Genomic DNA, 22,743 nt, shown 5'->3' with positions numbered 1-22,743 from the left:
GTAGATTATTTCACTTGGCCAATATACATACTTTGATATCGATACATGAAAATTGTGTATTGTGATTATCATAAACATAATTTCTTTTTAAAGTATAAAATCTCTGAAAAAAGAAAACATTACACAATTCATAGGGAAACAAAAGGAGTAAGATTAGTATAGCTGCATCCTGTTATAAGGGACTTATACAGTTTTGATAAACTGGGACCTGGACTAATTCGTTGAGTTTCAGGAATGAAAGTTTGCGACTTTTCAGGAATTTTTAAACCAGAGAGTAATAATCTCAACCACATGACACAGACTTGGCACGAAATGTATTCATTACAAATTGAAATTCAAAATGTTATTCACTGAGGCCTACGTATCGGAAAGTATGTATATGTGAATGTCGGTGACTCAAAACATCCAACTGAATACTTCTAAATGTTGTAATTCCAACCAGAGCGATATTTACAGCATAAAGCACTCTCCTGGTACAGCACATTTGTGTGCCTTTATTCTAGAACGGTTATTGTATTAATGATGTTCATTAAAGCGTTTACCATGAAAGGTATGGTTCTTGTGTGATTTCAGTCTGAACATAAAACAAGGATGAATAAAAGGAAACCTACAGGGTTAACGAGTTGTCTCTAGCTATCGACCAGAGACATCTTAATTGCCAGTGGTTAATTACGATTTTGTTTGCTGCAAGTCTTAACCACTTGAAATAGGAAACTTGAAAAACCGCTATTATATATTTATCTGATGAAGAATACAGAAAACTGTGATTATCTATTATAAACAAATATGTTTTGCGTGAGTTTTTATTTGACAGTCATTAAACTCTACCAAATGAACTTAAAACAAGATTTTAAATGAACGTCACTAACCCTGACCCTAACTCCTGCTACAATGTAATACGGCGTCGGCGATTTCGACAACTATGTTAAAATCACTTTAATTTCATTCAAATCGTTCAATAGCCAAAGTGTCTGGTAGTCTCAAATTGACTGGCCGTGCACGCGCCAATGATAAGGGTCAGGTGAACGAGTCAAATGTACTTTGTGTTGTCAAACAGTTTCACCACTTGACCGAAATCTACCCGATGATATCGTGAAAGAAGGGATGTAACTCTTTGCGAGGAGTACAGCGTATCAAAATATCTTCTCTAAAAAATAGTATGATTCCTAGTTCTAATCACTTGAGTCTAGTCGCTAGTCGGCAGGGGTTGTTACTTGACGTGCTCGGTTTTGAAGGAGTGATACCCTTGTGAACCTTAAGAACCGGATGACTGACGGCGACCGAGGTCATAAACGAGACTTAGGTTATTAATTAATGGCTAAGTGGTTAAAAGAAAATTTCTAATTAAGGAAGATAATATACGACAATAATCGTCCCCTTTGTTTATATTGATTTTAATTAGCACTAATTATAGGATTATAAAAAAAATAAAACTGTTTTCTTAAAAAATCTGAACAAAATTATTAAACCATACAGTAGTTTATACATCCAATGAGAGAGACAGAGAAAAATAAAATATCCTTTTATAAAAATTGATCAATATACAAATCATTGTATTACGTAATCTTATTCAGATACCTTACTGGAATGAGACCGATTTATTAAACTATCACAAATTCTACGCACAACTAACTTCCGTTGTGACGTCAACCGTTGACGGCACGGTGTGCAGTACTCTCACAGTTATGACGTCACGTATTGTCAGACTCCTTGACGGAAGGTTCCACGGTATGCGAGTAAACGCGAAGCCGGCGTTTCCAGTCCCCGATCCAAAGGTCGCCTGACTCGTCCAGGGCTACACTCAGGGGGCCAGACAGACCGTTACTTCCGGTATTGATCAGGGTCTGAAGAAAGTGGCCATGCCTAGAGTAAACGTTGATCCGGTCCGCTCGGAAGTCAGCAACGTAAATAAGGCCCTGTCGGTTATAAACTAGTCCACGTGGCGCCATGCCGTCGGTCCGTATTTTAGCCACTGCCCGTCCGGAACCGTCAAAGATGCTGACTTCGCCAGAATTCGACTGGAAATCGGAAATACAAATGTCCCCGTTGGCGTTTATCCGGACCTTGTATGGCATTTTAATTTCTCCTAGACTACTATCTGAAAGTTCCATGATAGAATTTCCTTGTTTGTCAAACATGGCGACACTTGTGCCAACACATGCTACAATGTGTCCGTCCTGCGTACACGTTACACTTTGTACCGGCTGTTCACATGAAAACAACGTCTGCACTTGAATGTTTGGGGTCATGAGTTTAATACTTGTGTGACAGGCAACTAGAACGTTTCCTTTATCGTCATTAGATAGATCATGGACATCGTCTGTCATATCGATGGGCTGAGAGCGTTCTCCCGTCTTGGAGCACAGCTGTATGAAGTTCTGATAGCCGACCCATGCCTGGTTCCCGTTGATGGGACAGATGCACACCACGGACGCCGGAAACAAGAGGGTCCTCTGCAAGGTGGCACTCAGAGGCCGCTCGAGAAAAACACGAACACCGACCTTGCCTAGCACAGTCTCTAAACTCGCATCTGTAATGGGCTTCACGTTAAAGCGAATATGAACATTTTCATTGACAACCTGGTCTGATAACTTAATAAGATTCCTTAATTTGTCTTCCAGTGTCTTGTCTGGTTCGATATTTTGCTGCTTCGAATTCTCTAAAGACAGACGAATACTCTTAATAGAATCCTGGAGAAACTCAGTAAAAGAAGTCAGGTCCATTTCTTGTCTTTTCAACTCTGCACTGTGTCGGGCCTTGCTTTCTTGAACATTTCTCAGCAAGAACTCCGCTTTAGCGTCGATCGCTGCCTTAAGCTTAACAACGTGTTCTTTTATCTTATCAATTTCTTCATCTGCCTCTTTGACAAGTCTCCCCTGTTCTTGTCCAAGTTTTGAGAATTTGTCCGCGAGTTCCCCCAGCACCTTCGACTCAAGATTGTTGATGGTGTCCGGAGAGAAGTCGCTGGCCTTCTCAATGTCAAGGTCGTGGAAAAAGAGGTCGTCCACGGAGCACGTCCTGTCTTCCAGCATCCGCTCGCTGCTCGACGAACTCTGAGAATCACATACGTCGTGTTCGCACACAGGACATCCGTTTTTTACAATCTTATACTTTTCCAGACACTTGTCACAAGTGGAATGAAAGCACTTCAAACTAATAACCTCTTTAATCATTGCGCGGCATACGTCACATTCGGAGAGGTTTGGGATTTTCCGGTATTGTCCGAGTTTCGGAGACTTGCATAGGTCGGAATTCAGGCTGTCTGTGCTCGTAGTGATGCATTGTTGAAAACAGTTGATTTTCGACCCAGTCGGGAACGTTCGACTCGTCGGAAGCGAACGGCTCATTCCAGGACTTTTCAATTTCCTAATCCGTATATCCATCATGAGCCGAACTGAAAGAGAACGTAACGAATTAGTGTTTACAGTGAGAACATCTAGACTCAGTGTGAAGTACAAACTTTTCAACAGGACAATAATTACTTAACATACTATTTAAGAAGCTGGTTGTGTACGTGATAAAAGATTAAATGAAAACGTACAGGAAACTCGTTCGTACAGGAAAGTTCTTCAATTGTCTGTATCCAGGGTTAGATCTCTCTTTCAACAAGCACGGAGCCGTCCTTTTAAAAGAGCTAAATCGTGAATGTGTTGCTTATCAAATATTCGCTCAGCTGCGCCCCTTAGAATCTTCGGCTATTCTTTTCTAATGAGAGAAAATATTTCTCGTAAAGAAAATGGTATCTCAACTTCAATACGTGGATTTAGTATTGATTTGATCATTAAACATGTTAAAAGGCAATCTGCATAAAATTATGAAATCATTCACACGCCGGGAAAGCAATTTAAATTCGTCTTTTGAAATGGCTGGTTTATGTGGTGACCTCGGTAAGCTAACCGCAATATATTACAACGTTTAAACCTGCACTACCCTACTAACCCAGTGATTGAATAAAAACACACCAGGTGACAGAGATATTTTGGTGGAATCAATGATAAATTAAACAAACAAATGACTTGTTCAAATATCATACAAATAAACTTGCTCTTCAACAAAGTGTGAGGAAGATAAACCAAATATGAGCTTATCTACTCTATAATGTCTATTCTAGTTATTACTACAATGAAATACTAAATTAATTTAGTGTCTTTAGACATGATTTTTAGTTGAATTAAATGAAAACTAACAGATGTTTTACACTAAAAATATGAAAATAAGCTAGAAAAGAAATCGAAATATTAAAGGCATATGAATATATTTTATGAAAAACACCCGGAAGGGTATTTAAAATGTTGGTTGTTCCAGTGTTGATCTTTTTAAATTGTTTGAAAATGTTCCGACCTACGCAGCTTTATGTATACGGCCGGTGTTCACTGACATCTTGAGTCTGATTATGAGACTCAAGCTTATAACGCTGATTTCGTAATTGTTTCAAAATATTATTGATATAACATATTTATTCGTCATATTTTAGATCTCTGTTTGATTGTAGAACCGATAATTTGTAACGGGTCTCATACTCAATACGTTAGTGAATAAAAAACCTTTTTACCATGGTAACATGTTCGGAAAGGAACACATGCGCCGGAATTTCGTAATGGTTATATTATTTCCTTACATGAGAAAGACATAACTTCCGCCATTATTCATTATTCATTATAAGTACTATGTACTTCCTATTTATCGCAGAGGAAATAGATCACCCCAAATGTGCGTCAGTGTACCGAAAACTTACTAGATGTCAGCATATATACGGTATTCCACACTTCATCGACATTAACATAATTTATGATTTTAAGACGGGTATATTTTTGTGTTATTGAAATAGCCAGTGTCACCATCTTTCAGGGCATCAACAAACAGTCTGTCATATTTCAGCTATAGTATAATAAGTCTGGTTTATAAATATATACATACATACATTCATATTCTTTCTCCACTCAAGCAATTCTTTCAAATCATTCATACGAAAAATTGTAATGGTTAACAACGCATCCGAAAAGCTTTGATTACCCGTTCATCGGAAATGGTACTCAAGCAATTATTTCAATATATTTTGCAGACAGAAAGGGAACAATTTAACATAGAAACTTAACGCTTTTTACTCAATTATGTCTGAACTCCCTAGGTACAGATATGCATTTTACCCATACATGTCTGATTTGTTTATGTATTTATTGAATATCATTTGCTTGCTCACAAAATTATGTTTGAATATTCTTAATGTGTACTCGTTATTAAATCGAATACTGCTTTAACCAAACCACCAAAGGGAAACGCTTTAAGCGCCAATAAATGTCATGGACACCACAATATACATGCATGTACCATCATGTAGTCATTTGACTCATAACCCCTGTCAAATACATATAGCCCGGAATTAACATAACAGGGTTTTCCCATGTCGGTACAAATAAAAGGTGAATTTCGAGCTATTGAAATTCATGTAACAGTTCAATGACTCTATTGTTTCCTAAGTATCATGTGTATATTACAACGATTTAATTTTGTTTGTACCGGAGGATTAGGTCGGAAAAACCAGAATGGCTATAATTCCGGGCTACAACTATTGTCAATGTGCATTTTGAACTATATGTAACTAAAAAAAATACCTCTAGGTAATGCAAATGAATCATTACTGAGTTTATTATCTTTGTAACTATTGTGAAAACGAACAATTCGAAACAACTCACCATTAATTCCCGACACTGAATGCTTTTATCGTGCCCTAGTTCCTGCTTTCAGATCAACATGCAGTATGAATGATGACATCTCCGCTGTTGACCTCGTTTACGCAAACTTGTAAACATTGCTTTTTCCCGGCTTCGTGTGCTGTATATTTTACCAGCTGAAACGGGTTCAATACTGGAGAACATTTCGCAATATGATGTTAACTTCAGTCTTCAGGCTCGGAACAGATAATCTATTAACATATTTTAGTAGTATTGAAAATTCCTTCAATAGGGTAAGTTTTTATAAATAAAGATCAAGTATAAGTTATAGTTTAAGTATATTTAAGTGTGAATAATTTATATATTATATTATGGTAAAGTTTATGTCAAATAAAACAGTTTGATATGATTTCTGTGACACATTTGAGCTAGAAATCGAAAACTTTCTAACCCTACAACCAGGGAGGAAAATGCGTCAACTTAAAGCTGCACTCTCACGGGTATACCATTTTTACAACTTTTTTTTAATTTTTTGTCTGGGAAAGAGCATTTTTTTGCGTGAATATCTGCAAGCCAATGATAAAAGATTGCTGACAAAAGATCAGATCTCAGATTTTAAAAGTTCCGTCCGAAAATTAATGTTTTCCCTGTTATGGCTAAAAACCATTACTATAAACGGTTTAAGAAAAATGCATAAAACATTTTTGAATTTAAATATAAAAATCTGCGATTTTATATTTTGTCAACTGTCTTATATAACTTATATAACTGGTTTCCACGGTTTGTGGTCACGAAGCCAAGTTTTATATGCACCAGTCATTTGTAACCACGCCCCACCCCCACAGGTCGGGGGAAAAACGGGGACTTTGACTTTCGGTCCAGCCAAGCCAGGGTCTCCGCCCTGCGGGGACAATCTGCTGGTAAAACCCCCGCCAAATACCCCCGCTCCCAAGGGACCCTAGATAAGGCCAATTTCCCGCTAAATTTGGCGTGAAGACAAAACCACCGCAGTCACCTGAAAAGTAAAAACACGGCCCATTTCCCCGGCTATCCCCGGTAAACCCCGGACCTGGGGGGGGGGGCGTGGTTACAATTGACTGGTGCATTATGAGAGAATTATATGGATTCTTTTCTTTCGAATGACGTTTACAAAACAATCAATTAAGCTTAATGTTGGTTTTTCGAAACTCCCTTTTTCGCAGCTCACCAAGAGAGATTACTGCCTAGGGGGTCGAGGAACAGGAAATTGTTACCTTGTTACCATCGTCTATTCTTGGAAGAGTTGGTATTTAAAATCCCCGTTATCAATTAAAGTATAGATTTTTATAAAACTATCTGTACTTCACTTTTTATCGTGCAACGTGGAATAACTCGAAAGCATTCTTCTGCGATCTATGAACTATAGACATAATCTGAATCCCCAACTACTGACTGGTTTGCAGTTGAACATTCGCGAATAATCGACTGGAAATGGACGAATATCCGACTGGCGAATATTCGAATAAAAGTAAATTAAAACAGTGTTTGTCGCAAAGATACATATGTGTACATGCATAAAGAAACATTTGGCGATTAATTTTCCCATATGTGACCTTTAAAACCATATATATAGACATAATCTGAATCCCAACTACTGACCTGTTAGTAGTTGAACATTCGCGAATAATCGACTGGAAATGGACGAATATCCGACTGGCGAATATACGAATAAAAGTAAATTAAAACAGTGTTTGTCGCAAAGATACATATGTGTACATGCATAAAGAAACATTTGGCGATTAATTTTCCCATATGTGACCTTTAAAACCATATATATAGACATAGTCTGAATCCCAACTACTGACCTGTTAGTAGTTGAACATTCGCGAATAATCGACTGGAAATGGACGAATATCCGACTGGCGAATATACGAATAAAAGTAAATAAAAACAGTGTTTGTCGCAAAGATACATTTGTGTACATGCATAAAGAAACATTTGGCGATAATTTTCCCATATGTGACCTTTAAAACCATATATATAGGTATAATCTGAATCCCCAACTACTGACTGGTTTGCAGTTGAACATTCGCGAATAATCGACTGGAAATGGACGAATATCCGACTGGCGAATATACCAATAAAAGTGAATTAAAACAGTGTTTGTCGCAAAGAAACATGTGTACATGCATAAAGAAACATTTGGCGATTAATTTTCCCATATGTGACCTTTAAAACCATACATAAAGACATAAACTGAATTCCCAACTACTGACTGGTTTGCAGTTGAACATTCGCGAATAATCGACTGGAAATGGTCGAATATCCGACTGGCGAATATACCAATAAAAGTGAATTAAAACAGTGTTTATCGAATCCCCAACTGGCAACTAGCAGGTAGTTGACTATTCGAATCCCCAACTGGCAACTGATAAGAAGTTGATTATTCGAATCCCCAACTACCAACTACCAACTACCTTCCAACTTTACCGTCATCCGTGGCAACCATAATCATAATAAGCTAATATCTAGAGTTCTTTGTACATGTATATAGGAACAAACGGGTGTTAAGATCAGACACCACAAAATAAGTTTCCGGTATATTCTAAAGTCAATTGACCAATTTACACGCTAAATAACACTGATTTTTATTGTTTTACGACCCCCAATTATATGAATGGGACGAAAGGCTTTCCACTTGTGTACAACTCTAGTAAGATACGTTTCATATTAGAAAAAATATATGGTTGAACGTAACCATTTTGTATTAGATTGAGTGACCGTATGAAAACAAATAACGCAGTAAAATGTAAACATAAACAAATCAAGTGGACCCAGCATATTCAGCCTATTTTATTATTATAAAGATGGAAAGTAACCAATGGTTTGAGATGGTTTAACCATGCATTGTTTCATAGCCATGTGCTTGGTTTGAGATGGTTTAACCATGCATTGTTTCACAGCCATGTGCTTGGTTTGAAATGGTTTAACCATGCATTGTTTCACAGCCATGTGCTTGGTTTGAGATGGTTTAACCATGCATTGTTTCACAGCCATGTGCTTGGTTTGAAATGGTTTAACCATGCATTGTTTCACAGCCATGTGCTTGGTTTGAAATGGTTTAACCATGCATTGTTTCACAGCCATGTACTTGGTTTGAGATGGTTTAACCATGCATTGTTTCACAGTCATGTGCTTGGTTTGAGATGGTTTAACCATGCATTGTTTCACAGCCATGTGCTTGGTTTGAGATGGTTTAACCATGCATTGTTTCACAGCCATGTGCTTGGTTTGAGATGGTTTAACCATGCATTGTTTCACAGCCATGTGCTTGGTTTGAGATGGTTTAACCATGCATTGTTTCACAGCCATGTGCTTGGTTTGAGATGGTTTAACCATGCATTGTTTCACAGCCATGTGCTAAACGGGAAGTAAAAGTCACTTCCGAATCGGTGCAATTTTCCCTAAAGAGTGTTCTGATCAACTGCATAGTTAGCGATCATCTCATTTCTTGCATGGATGCATTCAATACATGCATCAAACTGTCATTGTCGTGTTCACCCAAATGTCGGTATCACTATCAGTAGCTTCAAACTGCCATTGTCATGTTCACCCCAATGTCGGTATCCACTAGTACTCGCTTCACACTGCCATTGTTGTGTTCACCCCAATGTCGGTATCCACTATTACTCGCTTCACACTGCCATTGTCGTGTTCACCCCGATGTCGGTATCCACTATTACTCGCTTCACACTGCCATTGTCGTGTTCACCCCGATGTCGGTATCCACTATTACTCGCTTCACACTGCCATTGTCGTGTTCACCCCGATGTCGGTATCCACTATTACTCGCTTCACACTGCCATTGTCGTGTTCACCCCGATGTCGGTATCCACTATTACTCGCTTCACACTGCCATTGTCGTGTTCACCCCGATGTCGGTATCCACTATTACTCGCTTCACACTGCCATTGTCGTGTTCACCCCGATGTCGGTATCCACTATTACTCGCTTCACACTGCCATTGTCGTGTTCACCCCGATGTCGGTATCCACTATTACTCGCTTCACACTGCCATTCTCGTGTTAACCCCGATGTCGGTATCCACTATTACTCGCTTCACACTGCCATTGTCGTGTTAACCCCGATGTCAGTATACACTATTACTCGCTTCACACTGCCATTGTCGTGTTCACCCCAATGTCGGTATCCACTATTACTCGCTTCACACTGCCATTGTCGTGGTCACCCCGATGTCAGTATCCACTATTACTCGCTTCACACTGCCATTGTCGTGTTCACCCCTATGTCGGTATCCACTATTACTCGCTTCACACTGCCATTGTCGTGTTCACCCCGATGTCGGTATCCACTATTACTCGCTTCACACTGTCATTGTCGTGCTCACCCCGATGTCGGTATCCACTATTACTCGCTTCACACTGCCATTGTCGTGGTCACCCCGATGTCGGTATCCACTATTACTCGCTTCACACTGCCATTGTCGTGTTCACCCCAATGTCGGTATCCACTATTACTCGCTTCACACTGCCATTGTCGTGTTCACCCCGATGTCAGTATCCACTATTACTCGCTTCACACTGCCATTGTCGTGTTCACCCCGATGTCAGTATCCACTATTACTCGCTTCACACTGCCATTGTCGTGTTTACCCCAATGTCAGTATCCACTATTTCTCGCTTCACACTGCCATTGTCGTGGTCAACCCGATGTCGGTATCCACTATTACTCGCTTCACACTGCCATTGTCGTGTTCACCCCAATGTCGGTATCACTATCAGTAGCTTCAAACTGCCATTGTCGTGGTCACCCCGATGTCGGTATCACTATCAGTAGCTTCAAACTGCCATTGTCGTGTTCACCCCAATGTCGGTATCACTATCAGTAGCTTCAAACTGCCATTGTCGTGGTCACCCCGATGTCGGTATCACTATCAGTAGCTTCAAACTGCCATTGTCGTGGTCACCCCGATGTCGGTATCACTATCAGTAGCTTCACACTGCCATTGTCATGTTCACCCCAATGTCGGTATCACTATCAGTAGCTTCACACTGCCATTGTCGTGGTCACCCCAATGTCGGTATCACTATCAGTAGCTTCAAACTGCCATTGTCGTGGTCACCCCGATGTCGGTATCCACTATTACTCGTTTCACACTGCCATTGTCGTGTTCACCCCAATGTCGGTATCCACTATTACTCGTTTCACACTGCCATTGTCGTGTTCACCCTAATGTCGGTATAACTATCAGTACCTTCAAACTGCCATTGTCGTGGTCACCCCAATGTCGGCATCACTATCAGTAGCTTCAAACTGCCATTGTCGTGGTCACCCCAATGTCGGCATCACTATCAGTAGCTTCAAACTGCCATTGTCGTGGTCACCCCAATGTCGGCATCACTATCAGTAGCTTCAAACTGCCATTGTCGTGGTCACCCCAATGTCGGTATCACTATCAGTAGCTTCAAACTGCCATTGTCGTGGTCACCCCAATGTCGGTATCACTATCAGTAGCTTCAAACTGCCATTGTCGTGGTCACCCCAATGTCGGTATCACTATCAGTAGCTTCAAACTGCCATTGTCGTGGTCAACCCAATGTCGGTATCACTATCAGTAGCTTCAAACTGCCATTGTCGTGGTCAACCCAATGTCGGTATCACTATCAGTAGCTTCACACTGCCATTGTCGTGGTCAACCCGATGTCGGTATCCACTATTACTCGCTTCACACTGCCATTGTCGTGGTCACCCCGATGTCGGTATCCACTATTACTCGCTTCACACTGCCATTGTCGTGGTCACCCCGATGTCGGTATCCACTATTACTCGCTTCACACTGCCATTGTCGTGGTCACCCCGATGTCGGTATCCACTATTACTCGCTTCACACTGCCATTGTCGTGGTCACCCCGATGTCGGTATCCACTATTACTCGCTTCACACTGCCATTGTCGTGGTCACCCCGATGTCGGTATCCACTATTACTCGCTTCACACTGCCATTGTCGTGTTCACCCCGATGTCGGTATCCACTATTACTCGCTTCACACTGCCATTGTCGTGGTCACCCCGATGTCGGTATCCACTATTACTCGCTTCACACTGCCATTGTCGTGTTCACCCCGATGTCGGTATCCACTATTACTCGCTTCACACTGCCATTGTCGTGTTCAACCCGATGTCGGTATCCACTATTACTCGCTTCACACTGCCATTGTCGTGGTCACCCCGATGTCGGTATCCACTATTACTCGCTTCACACTGCCATTGTCGTGTTCACCCCAATGTCGTTATCCACTATTACTCGCTTCACACTGCCATTGTCGTGTTCACCCCAATGTCGGTATCCACTATTACTCGCTTCACACTGCCATTGTCGTGTTCACCCCAATGTCGGTATCCACTATTACTCGCTTCACACTGCCATTGTCGTGTTCACCCCAATGTCGGTATCCACTATTACTCGCTTCACACTGCCATTGTCGTGTTCACCCCAATGTCGGTATCCACTATTACTCGCTTCACACTGCCATTGTCGTGTTCACCCCAATGTCGGTATCCACTATTACTCGCTTCACACTGCCATTGTCGTGGTCACCCCGATGTCGGTATCCACTATTACTCGTTTCACATAACTGTAGAAGCATCTCGAGGTAGCACGCGGCCGCGTGATTAACGGACGCATTTCAAGGTAAAAGTCCATACGTCGATTGAATTCTGGGTCAACGGGTTTGCAAGTTACTTAATTTGGTGCACACTATTCACTTCCCCGAAGACTAAAGGGAAGGACATCTCTGTTTTACAAGGGTATTCTTCAAAATAATAATGTAGTTATATGGTTAGGATGTCAGTTACGAATCCACTTTGTAAAGTTAGTCATTTAAGTGATATACATAGCCAAAGCCTTAAATCAAGCACTTGACGTACGAGGAGGTTGGGGCTTAAATTGGATCTAGATTTTTGGTTACTTTTCCGAAGAAAACTACTTAATAAGGCAAAAAAGGTGCAATATTTAACCTGTACAATCGTTTCTATTTCAGGTTGATTTAATTGTATATGCAAAAATATTACTCTTGCTAGAATGAGTTTGTAAATTACGATTTGCAAATACTGCAAATTGTGAAACTTTAGTCGACTCAGAACTTCTGGTTAAGGTTTGGCCTGTAAGCCATCCAATTGCCTAAACCATCCAATCTACTTAAAAGTGCAATGTATGGCCCTTCATTGACCGACTTAGGAATTCTTGTTAAAAGCAGGGAAATAGTCGGCGCGCTGCTACTGTGACAGCTGATTACTTCATTCTTCATTGTTTTCAAGTTGATGTTGTCTCAGGTGAGGCTTGAACTTATTGAAAAAACATTGACACGTCTTGGTACAAGTGTAAGGTTATGGCCTTACATGGTGTTTACTTTTCCCCAGTGAACTCGTATTACATTGACCGTTCCAAATACGGTAATACCACCATTTATAGGTCAAAGCCTCAAAGCCTTGGAGCGTGTTTGGCAGTTGCCGTTTCACTAGGAAGCGTGAAGTTATCCACAACAGCACTAAACGCAACATCATTCAACACATAGTACACGATCCATCTAAAACCTCTATCAGCAGCAAATTCAGCCAAATATCGTGGAGTATCCATTTCTCTAGACATGTTCTGATCAAAACCTCAATCTAAATAACAACCGCAAGAAGGCTAACTCTCCCATGTCCTTCATCAGCAGAAAGATCGCTTCATGCCCACCCAAAGCCAATATAAATGCTTACCGCACAATCATGGCCGAGAAAGTCTTCCCGTTTTATTATTGAAAACGTTGTCCAAGATTGGTGGGATTATCGGACAAAAGCTCCTCGATAAACAGTGCCGACAACATAGAGTTTGTCAATTTAAGCATTTTGAGGGCCAAAACTCTGAAAGGACTGTGGCGACATAGATGTTAAGCACACCATGTTATCACTTTTAATAGGTCTTATGTCATGAATAATACAACTGCAAAGGGATGCCAAATGCAGTTGGATGCCCAATGCAGTTATTTTAGACTGTCGGAGTGTGGAAATGTCTAACATGACCGGTGGCAGATCTATCTGTATATTACATTAGGCCAAGAACAAAAACTTACATTTTCTCAAATGCAATGCTAGTTGGGACCCTTACGTATTTCCTTAGACATTGTGATGACCGTGCAAGCACATATTTCCAACGGGGTCCTTTGTTTTTGCTGAAGGGATAGCACGCGGAAGAGACAGTGGTGTGATACAAGGAAGTCTGGGTGCGATACCGTAGCTCTTTTTCGAAGAGACCTCTTGGTTCTTTTAGTTTCTCGGTGTAAAGCACCGATACACGGGGTACAACTTCCTGGGTTAAACCAGTACTGATTTCACCACTTTTCCAAGCACTACCCTTTAAATGCCGAGCGCCAGGCAAAGAAGCTACTTGTACCAACTTTTAACGTCTTTTGGTATGACGCGGCAAGGGATCGAACCCACGACCTTCCGCTCCGTAGACGGACGCCTTAACCACAAGGCCACGGAGACGGAGAAAGGATGATAAACATTAGTGGCACGTACATTACCATATTGATTGTTCATAAAGTTAACCCCACAACTTATCAAAAGTAGCGACTATACAATACTTAATAGACTCGTGTTGTTCTTTAACGCAAAATGGTTGGATGTTTATGGCATAACAAAACAAGACATAGACACGTGTATATACATGTTTATTATAGACCAGACTTGTCGCATATGGTGTCACTGTTCGTATGTTTGTTTAACTTAAGTGAGCTTGAATATATCTTTGGCGGGCCTTCCACAATGCAACTATATTTATAATTTTGATCAGTTGCTTATATGAATGTATTCGACCTTGACTATGTTAAGAAACATGTTTCGTAATTGTATTATGTACACGCATGGGCATCTTTGTCTATATGTATTTGGAAATAAACTGTAAAACTGTATCTTTGATGGGCCTTCCACAATGCAACAGTGCGTGAGGAAGGCCAGCAATTGAACTGTTAGAAAAGTTCATGTTTTGGTTAGTTCTGTGGTACAGGCGTTTTCAGGAGTAAAACATACATCCGTCGCAACATGTTATGGGGTATTAAGGAATTCAGCAAATTTTACAAAAGAAGATTTTATCGGATTTTGAATCACCAAACCTTTGCTTTTTTGGCGGAAAAGTCGTTCGACAGTTTCAATATATATAGGCTATGTGTAAAATGCTCCAGACTATATAATAAACAATGTCTTGTGAGTTCTAGATGATATCTTTTTAAAAACTGAAAATATATTTCTTAAATACCTGCAATCCACACAAAATCTGATAAATCTTAATTCATAGAAGTCTCTCAACTCCTCATTACACCTAGTCATGTTGCAACGGATGTATGTATTATGGTTGCTTACTACTGAACCTCTAAATTAAATATAATAAAAAAGAAAATTTAACTATTTATGTTTAGGTCATTCAAACTAACTTTTGTACTGTAGACGGCCCTTAAATATATTTGGCACGATCACGACGACAGATGCATGGACGATCCCAAAGCTTTATCAACACATGGGGATTAAACTTTAGACATTTGTCTTCTTATTTTGGCATCTAAACCCACAAGCAAACTGGTCTTCAATGTCTTCAGAAATATACGATTGTCTGCAGCCAATTTTTGTATAAAACCGTCACACTCTTTGGTTTAGTTAAAGTGAGTTGAAATGTTTATTGATTGGTCAATATATATCATATAACGACCGTCATCAATTAAATTGCTTGCAAATGCAAACTAACCCAAATATAACCTGCGCATAGCTTATCCAGTTTAATACAGATGGCCTCATTTGGTTGACGCAGACATGTAAAACTATATCGCACGTAGACTATCTGATCGTGGTTATCATACATGTCCTGGCTATACGACCATTAGACGTTGCCTGGCTATCCGTCCATTAGAAGTGTACTGGTTATACGCCCATTAGACGTGTTCTGGCTATATGGCCATTATACGTTCCCTGGCTATACGGCCATTATACGTTCCCTGGCGCTGTACGACCATTATACGTTCCCTGGCTATACGACCATTATACGTTCCCTGGCTATACGGCCATTATACGTTCCCTGGCTATACGGCCATTATACGTTTCCTGGCTATACGGCCATTATACGTTCCCTGGCTATACGGCCATTATACGTTCCCTGGCTAAACGGCCATTATACGTTCCCTGGCTATACGGTTATTAGACGTTCCCTGGCTATACGGCCATTAGACGTTCCCTGGCTATACGGCAATTAGACGTATCCTGGCTATACGGCCATTAGAAGTGTCCTGGACATACGATCATTAGACGTTCGACTCTTCGACGAGCCTTAACCCGGCTTCTTCGACCCGTGTCGTTCTGAAACGGTCCTCGGGATTTTTCCGGATATTAACATCGGGCTTCCTGCCTCTCGAATGCCGTATACCAACGAAGTTCTTGCGCCCACACCGCAAGGCAGACCTCAATCTTGATAAAGCATCTGATATATTGGTCCCAATGTATTCTTTCACTGGCTTGTTCTTCAGACTAAAAATCACCGGATTCCAAAATCCCGCTGTCTTTGCACAGACAAGGGGGACAAGCGAGAGTTCAGGGGTGACAATTCCGCTAGCAATTCCCAGAGTATGGAGGTACGCTATTACTGCATATGGTGTCCAGGAGAACAGGAACATTGCTGGAATAGCATAGTATGTTGTGTTGGTAGCATGGTCGATATTTACAATGCCTTATTTTATGAAAGATGATCGGTTAAACTTATGACAATTACACTCAGTATGTAATAATAGGTGTTTTTTTGGTTTTCTAAACAACAAGTGGGCCGGTCGGGTACAACCTTAGCACAGAGATGAGCTGTGTAGGAACAAAGTAGGGTGTCAACCAAACTTTGAACACGCCAGAGTTTATTAGGTTACTTCTTTATGAATAACAATGAATAAGTAGCCTAAGAGATCGGAGCGCAGCGAAGCGACCATGCTTTCATATTCACGAATAACTAATAAATTATTTAATTGCATATTAGGAAACCACTTAGTGCGGTCCTTACTTTGGTGTTTACAACATTTATGTGAAACGCACTTTGGTATTCAGCATCAAAGTTGGGTTGACCCTATAGTAGGTTCCTAACTTCCTTTGTACAGAGTTACGTACCCATGGTGACGACGCAGAGAACGGTGAGGTCCTGCTCCATTTGAATGTACCGGCTTGAAACCGGGGGGCGCAGCCGGTTACGACGGGCCTGCAAATCACGAGCGCATTAGTAAATGGTACACATTCAACTAATATTGAAATTTGTGTCAGACAAAAATAAATATATACACAGTCATGGTCATATAAATTTTGCCTAAACACAATGTATAAATGGATTCCACCCTACAACCAACCCTTAAAGGTTTTGGTTTGCATTGTATATGTATCGCTCTGAAATTAAAGGTCTTAATTCGTTGCTGGAGAAAAGACGAAATCTTTTAAGAAAAATAACCATTTAATCTTTTATTAAAAAGACATGTTCAACGGCTGAGAACAACACTCCCACACCTTCCTAACAGCTGTCCTGTCCGCGTCTGTCAAAATTCTGATGTATATATTTACTACTGTTGCGAGTACGTCTTTAATTAATCCCATTGTCCAGTTGCATTTATTTTTAGAATTCAACCTACATTTGAGTCAATGAACTTTCAGATATGCAATCATAAAGTAATCTGCTTCATCATTAAGAAATTAAACATTGCAGGTGTTTAAATGTCCGCCTACTGCCACCTATCCGATACAAACTCCCTGCGTCAGATGTTGATAGACAGCTCATCCTTCATAATTCTGAAGGTTTTACTTAAAGGGGCTGTACTCCGTATGATAAAATAGCGGGAAAAAACGAAAATTGTCGAAAACTGACATAAACTTGGCATCGATGTGTACAATGCATTTAAACTTACTAACTGAAGTACCACATAGTTTACAATTTATTTAAGTTTAGCAGTATTTCGTATTTTTCCATTAACAAAGATTACTGGGTATGTCTTCCAGGTAGAATTCATTCCTTATGCGTGATTGGCTAGTCGGTGTTATCACGTGATATTTTCCGAGGTAGTTGTATAGCTTAATTATGTCACCCAATCAGTGTAACCCGTCGTAGCTCAGTGGATACGACGCTGGACTGCAATTTTGGCGACACGGGTTCGAACCCGGTCTCCGACACAATTTCTTTTTACATGTTGGTACTTTTTTTTACAATTATGATAACAAAACGTAACACATTCTATTAGATAATTGTCCTGAGATTCGTTACAGACAAAAACCTTTTTTGGTGCCAATCTGGTGTACAGTCCCTTTAATGCCATCTGACTGTTGCATAAGATTGGTGATAGAACATTTAATGATTCGTCGGACTAGCTTCGAAATGGCGATCATACCCAATTAAGAGCAAATATTTATCAACTATCATATTTTTAAAAAGCGTTTTAAAACACTTCCTTTGTTAGTTCTACCTATGTTGTTTTTTTTTAATTCATACAAAAATGTTGGTCTAGATTCGTCTGATTAAGTGCTAATAGTTTTTCAAATTCATTTCATATACAATGTACATATATAAAATATAATCATAACGCACTATCATCTACCCACCGACCCACACCAAATCTACCTTGGTCGTGGGAAGAGAAACACATACTGTTTGAAGTCTGGCCTAGCAAGTGACGGACCTTGCTTCTCGTGCGCATATAGTCTGAACATAAGATACATAGTAACAAGATACAAAATACAAGAAGCGTTCTTTAAAGTCGTGTATGTGTTAACACGAAACACATGAATAACAAACATACACAACATAACATAACAATGAACTTGTGACCTAGAAATAAGAATGCACCAAGGGCAATGATCCTTGGAATATACTAAACGGTTTTGGTAACGCTCATCATATCGATTTAAATTATTTTCTTCCAAAAAGTAGACAAGCAATAAAAATAAAACTGCAAATGTGCATCCATTCGCAAATATAACTCTTTGAAATTTACTAGTAAATTATTTTGAATAGATAGATAGATAGATACCTTTTATTCCTCCAGGTTGGAGAGCAAAACATATATACATATACAGAAGGTATTACAACAGTGTGTATATGGACTATTGCAATACTATTGCAATATACAAATAAACATATACAAATGACATAATACAAAAGTGATAATAGTACTGTCACCATACAATGACATTAATAGCTTGTATATATATATATATATATATATATATATATATATATATATATATATATATATATATATATATATATATATATATGTGTATAGTTTGTAAAGAAATTTTAGAGACGGTACTAATTCAAATTCAAACTAACATATAACATACTGCAATATCGTAATAAGCCGCAGTTCTATATTACAGCAAGTGGCAAGGTTGTCTAAACGAAAATAGAAAATTAAGACATTTAAGCTCAGGCTAATAAGTATGATATTGGCACAGCGTTAACTTAGTAATCTGCACAATGAAGTTGCCAGGTTCAAATGGCGAAGACTTCTACCGTTGTTGTCAGTAGAAATTTTCAAAATGAACTGACACTGTTCGTTGCTATTGATGTTTAATATCTGTAAGAACAGCGTTTGACTTAAATCACATAACGCATCCCAAACTAGCTTTCTTTTAGCCTCATTAGCAGGGCAAAAGCATAGTACGTGTTCTGTAGCATTCTCCGTAAGCAAACCACATCGGCTGCAGAGCATTACAAAGTGTTTTGAAACTAAATGTCCAGCAGCTTTAAGAAGTGTGGTGCACATTATCGTTCTTTTATTTTCGTTCCTCGCAACAGTCCAGAGTTTTGAACAGTGGCCATCCGCAATGATATTTGGATATAGCCATTCATTATCAGGCACCAGAGTGTTTAACAATGATGTTTTCACATATATTAGCACGTTTCTCTTCAGTATATGTTTCCAGGTCAACTTTGAAGGAAATGTCCCGCAAATAAGAAATTGTTCTAAAACATTATGCAGCCCGTACTTGTTTAAAATTTTCACAATATCTTGTATAAAACCAAGGCGCTGTTGTTCGCCGTTTGAAAAGCGAACAAGACGATGGATAAAAATAACTTTCGCTAAGTAGTAATCCTGCAAACGACATAAATGGCCGAACATGAGCAGCTTTTTATGACCGATGCATGTTTCTATCGGTAACGCATCCAGTGTAAGAAGAGCAAAATTTACATTGACATATTTTGGCATTTGTTGGATGTGCTTTAAACAAAATCTATGCGCACGCTCCAGGTGTTATATTTCACTCGACGAGTAGGTGTTCCATGTTTCACACCCGTATAGGGCCTTTGGGAGAACTGCTGAAATATATATTGTTCTCAAGGTCAGAGGGTTCAATTGTTTTGGATGTAACCCAGAGTTTAGGACATTCAAATACGATCCACGCAATTTAGTACACGCTTCGCGCATCGCTTGTTTCGATGAAAGATTTTTGCCCGTTATAACTCCAAGGTGGGTATAATTGTCACATTCGTTGATCTTGTCAGGTCCAAGTTCAAAACCGCGGTCTCACAGATTGAACGTTTTGACAACTTTTTTATGATTTGTCTTGGAACGAGCCATTTTTTTTGCGAAAATCCATGGAAAACAGTGATTTAAGACTACTGACAAAGAATAAGATCGCAGATTTTTATATTTAAGTTCAAAAGTAATGTTTTATGCATCGTTCTTTAACCATTAGGTTTAACCCATAAAACATTAAGTTTCGAACGAAAATATGCAAATCTGCGATCTGATCTTTTGTCAGCAATCTTTTATTATTGGTTTGAAGATATTTTGCACTTTCCAAGACAAAAAATAAAAAAAAAGTTGTAAAAACGGTAAATCTGTGTGAGTGCAGCGTTTATATGTATATTGTTTTAAAACAAATGCTAAGAGTAGTATAACTAATACCTTTCGTTTTATCTGTACAAAGGAGAATGAGGCTATTGAGACAGGAAGGACGAATGAGGCTGTGAACAGGCCGGAAATGTAGCCAATGTTTGGCGGGTCCCAGTCGGGCGTGCACGACAGACCAGCCGGCTCGTACACATACCCCGTGTGACCGATCCCAGTGAGCGGCACGACCGCCCACACCAGCCCATGCAGGAAGCAACCAACACCGACAAGGTTGCACAAAGCGGGCGTTAGACGGGATTTGAACTGCGACTGGCACACGATGATGTATCGGCATATGGAGATAACTGCAATATTGATAGAACTTTTATAAACACTGGTTACATAATTGTGCACATTAATAATTGTTTATCATACGAAACATGAGTTTTGTTATGAAAAAGAAGGGCATGATGAGCCAATGTGTACTCCTTTTTAAACGTGACGATATTTCAGCAAGGTTAACATTCTGACCAAGTTTTAACACAATCTGTCCAGTCATTTTCATCATATGGTTCCAGACCAAAAATCTTATATTTGACCTAGTAAGCAAGTTTCTGACCCCATGTGATCTCATGTGACAAAGTTTCAATCTTGTCAATAATTTCATCAAGGAAAACATTCTTATTTAGTTTCATTAACAATGAAACGCATGTATTGCCTTTAGTATGTTTCCAAGACATGTTCTAAGATCCGACCCAGTGGATTTGCCGTTGACCCCATGTGATCCACTTTTAAAGCTGCACTCATACAGATTGAACGTTCTGGCAGCTTTTTTAATTTTTTGTCTTGGAACGAGCCAATTTATGCAAAAAAAATGCATGGAAACCAGTCATACACGACTGCTGAAAAAATAAGATCGCAGATTTTTATATTTTTAAAAGTGTAAAAGTTGATGCTTTATGCATTTTTCATCAACCGTTTATAAAATATAGTCATACAATATTTATTTTCGAACGGAAATATGAAAATCTGCGATCTTATCTTTTGTCAGCAGTCTTTTATCTCTGGATATCTTTGCAGATATTTACGCAAAAATTTGCTCATTCAAAGACGTTTTTTTTTGTAAAAACGGTAAATCTGTGAGAGTGCAGCTTTAAAAGCAAGCAATGAGATTTCATCAAGGGTAACATTTTTTTTCTAGTTTGACTAGAATCTGACCAATCGTTACCACGATATGGTTTCACGCAATCAAATTAATATTTGACATAGTGACCTAGTTTTTATCAAATGTGACACGACTTTAAATTTGTCCAAGAATTCATCAAGGGGGAACATTTTATTAAGTTTGATGAATAGTGACCAGCCGTAATGCCTTTAGCGAATTCTAAAGAAAATATTCAACAAGCGTATCGAAATATACAACAATACACGTCCTACGACGGGCCCAGAATGCGTTCAAGAGCCGGCCACGTTGAGTTTGATTCCATTGATTACGCCAAATATACTTAAACCTCTCAATGGCAGATGAAGATTCTGTAAAAAATATTTCAAGTATGAGAAGTATATGCACAGGTTGGCGTAGATGCATTTCAAGATTATTTCGATAACGACGATGCTACCGGTGAATAGTGAGATGGTCGTCACGCCGAGCAAGGTCATCCAGAACGCGTAAAAGACACATCCGACGTCACCGAAAAGCCAGCGCCGCGCGAACATGGACATCAGCAAGAGCGGTGAGCCCAGCAACCTGTCATGGATAACGAAACAATTTGATATACAGATACTCTTCATGCAGGTACCGGATGATACCAGTCCATCTACCTGTTCTCAGAAAAGACCATCAAGTAAACCTTATGACTTTAATAGAAGACCAAGTAAACAGACAGTTCGTTGGAGTTGGGTTGTCATCCTATAGTAATTACATTATATTGTTGTATTACACATGCGTATAACAGACAAATACGTTATATATTAAACAGGAATGTGATATAAAAGTGTCTTCCATGGTCGCTCGTGAAAGGTTTATCCCAACCCGAGCCGAGGGTGTTTTGCGGAAACAATAGGTTTACCAAGTATCAGCGAACACCCAGCGAGGGTTTAGAAGAGTCTTAGGCGAGGAGCTATGGTAGATGCTTTTTCTCCCATCTCAGATTAAACAAAATAAAGTTTAAATGTTTTTTTTCGCTTTTG

General features: G+C 39.5%; 2 protein-coding genes across 3 annotated transcripts; both read right to left on the bottom strand.

Annotated features, from left to right (window-relative positions):
- Positions 1 to 1,377: 1,377 nt before the first annotated feature.
- On the bottom strand, positions 1,378 to 5,800 carry LOC128226548 (uncharacterized). Of its 2 annotated transcripts, none has more exons than XM_052936482.1 (2): positions 5,694 to 5,800; positions 1,378 to 3,394 (listed from the first exon to the last, which is right to left on the bottom strand). In XM_052936482.1, the coding sequence occupies exon 2, from the start codon at positions 3,384 to 3,386 to the stop codon at positions 1,692 to 1,694; it is 1,695 nt and encodes a 564-aa protein (XP_052792442.1). In that variant the 5' UTR covers positions 3,387 to 3,394; positions 5,694 to 5,800; the 3' UTR covers positions 1,378 to 1,691. The 2 variants fall into 2 exon arrangements, with proteins under 2 accessions (XP_052792442.1, XP_052792443.1); XM_052936483.1 differs by lacking the exon at positions 5,694 to 5,800 and adding an exon at positions 3,542 to 3,668.
- Positions 5,801 to 16,002: 10,202 nt separating this feature from the next.
- On the bottom strand, positions 16,003 to 22,487 carry LOC128226427 (rhodopsin, G0-coupled-like). The gene is made up of 4 exons (XM_052936304.1): positions 22,124 to 22,487; positions 20,629 to 20,947; positions 16,847 to 16,934; positions 16,003 to 16,373 (listed from the first exon to the last, which is right to left on the bottom strand). The coding sequence occupies exons 1-4, from the start codon at positions 22,342 to 22,344 to the stop codon at positions 16,003 to 16,005; spliced, it is 999 nt and encodes a 332-aa protein (XP_052792264.1). The 5' UTR covers positions 22,345 to 22,487.
- Between the last annotated feature and the right edge of the window lie 256 nt (positions 22,488 to 22,743).

The sequence above is a fragment of the Mya arenaria genome, chromosome 3 (genome assembly GCF_026914265.1).
Source record: "Mya arenaria isolate MELC-2E11 chromosome 3, ASM2691426v1".
Taxonomy (NCBI): Eukaryota; Metazoa; Mollusca; class Bivalvia; order Myida; family Myidae; genus Mya; species Mya arenaria.
Note: the sequence above shows the minus strand (reverse complement) of the source record. Positions and strands in the feature narration are given on the sequence as shown.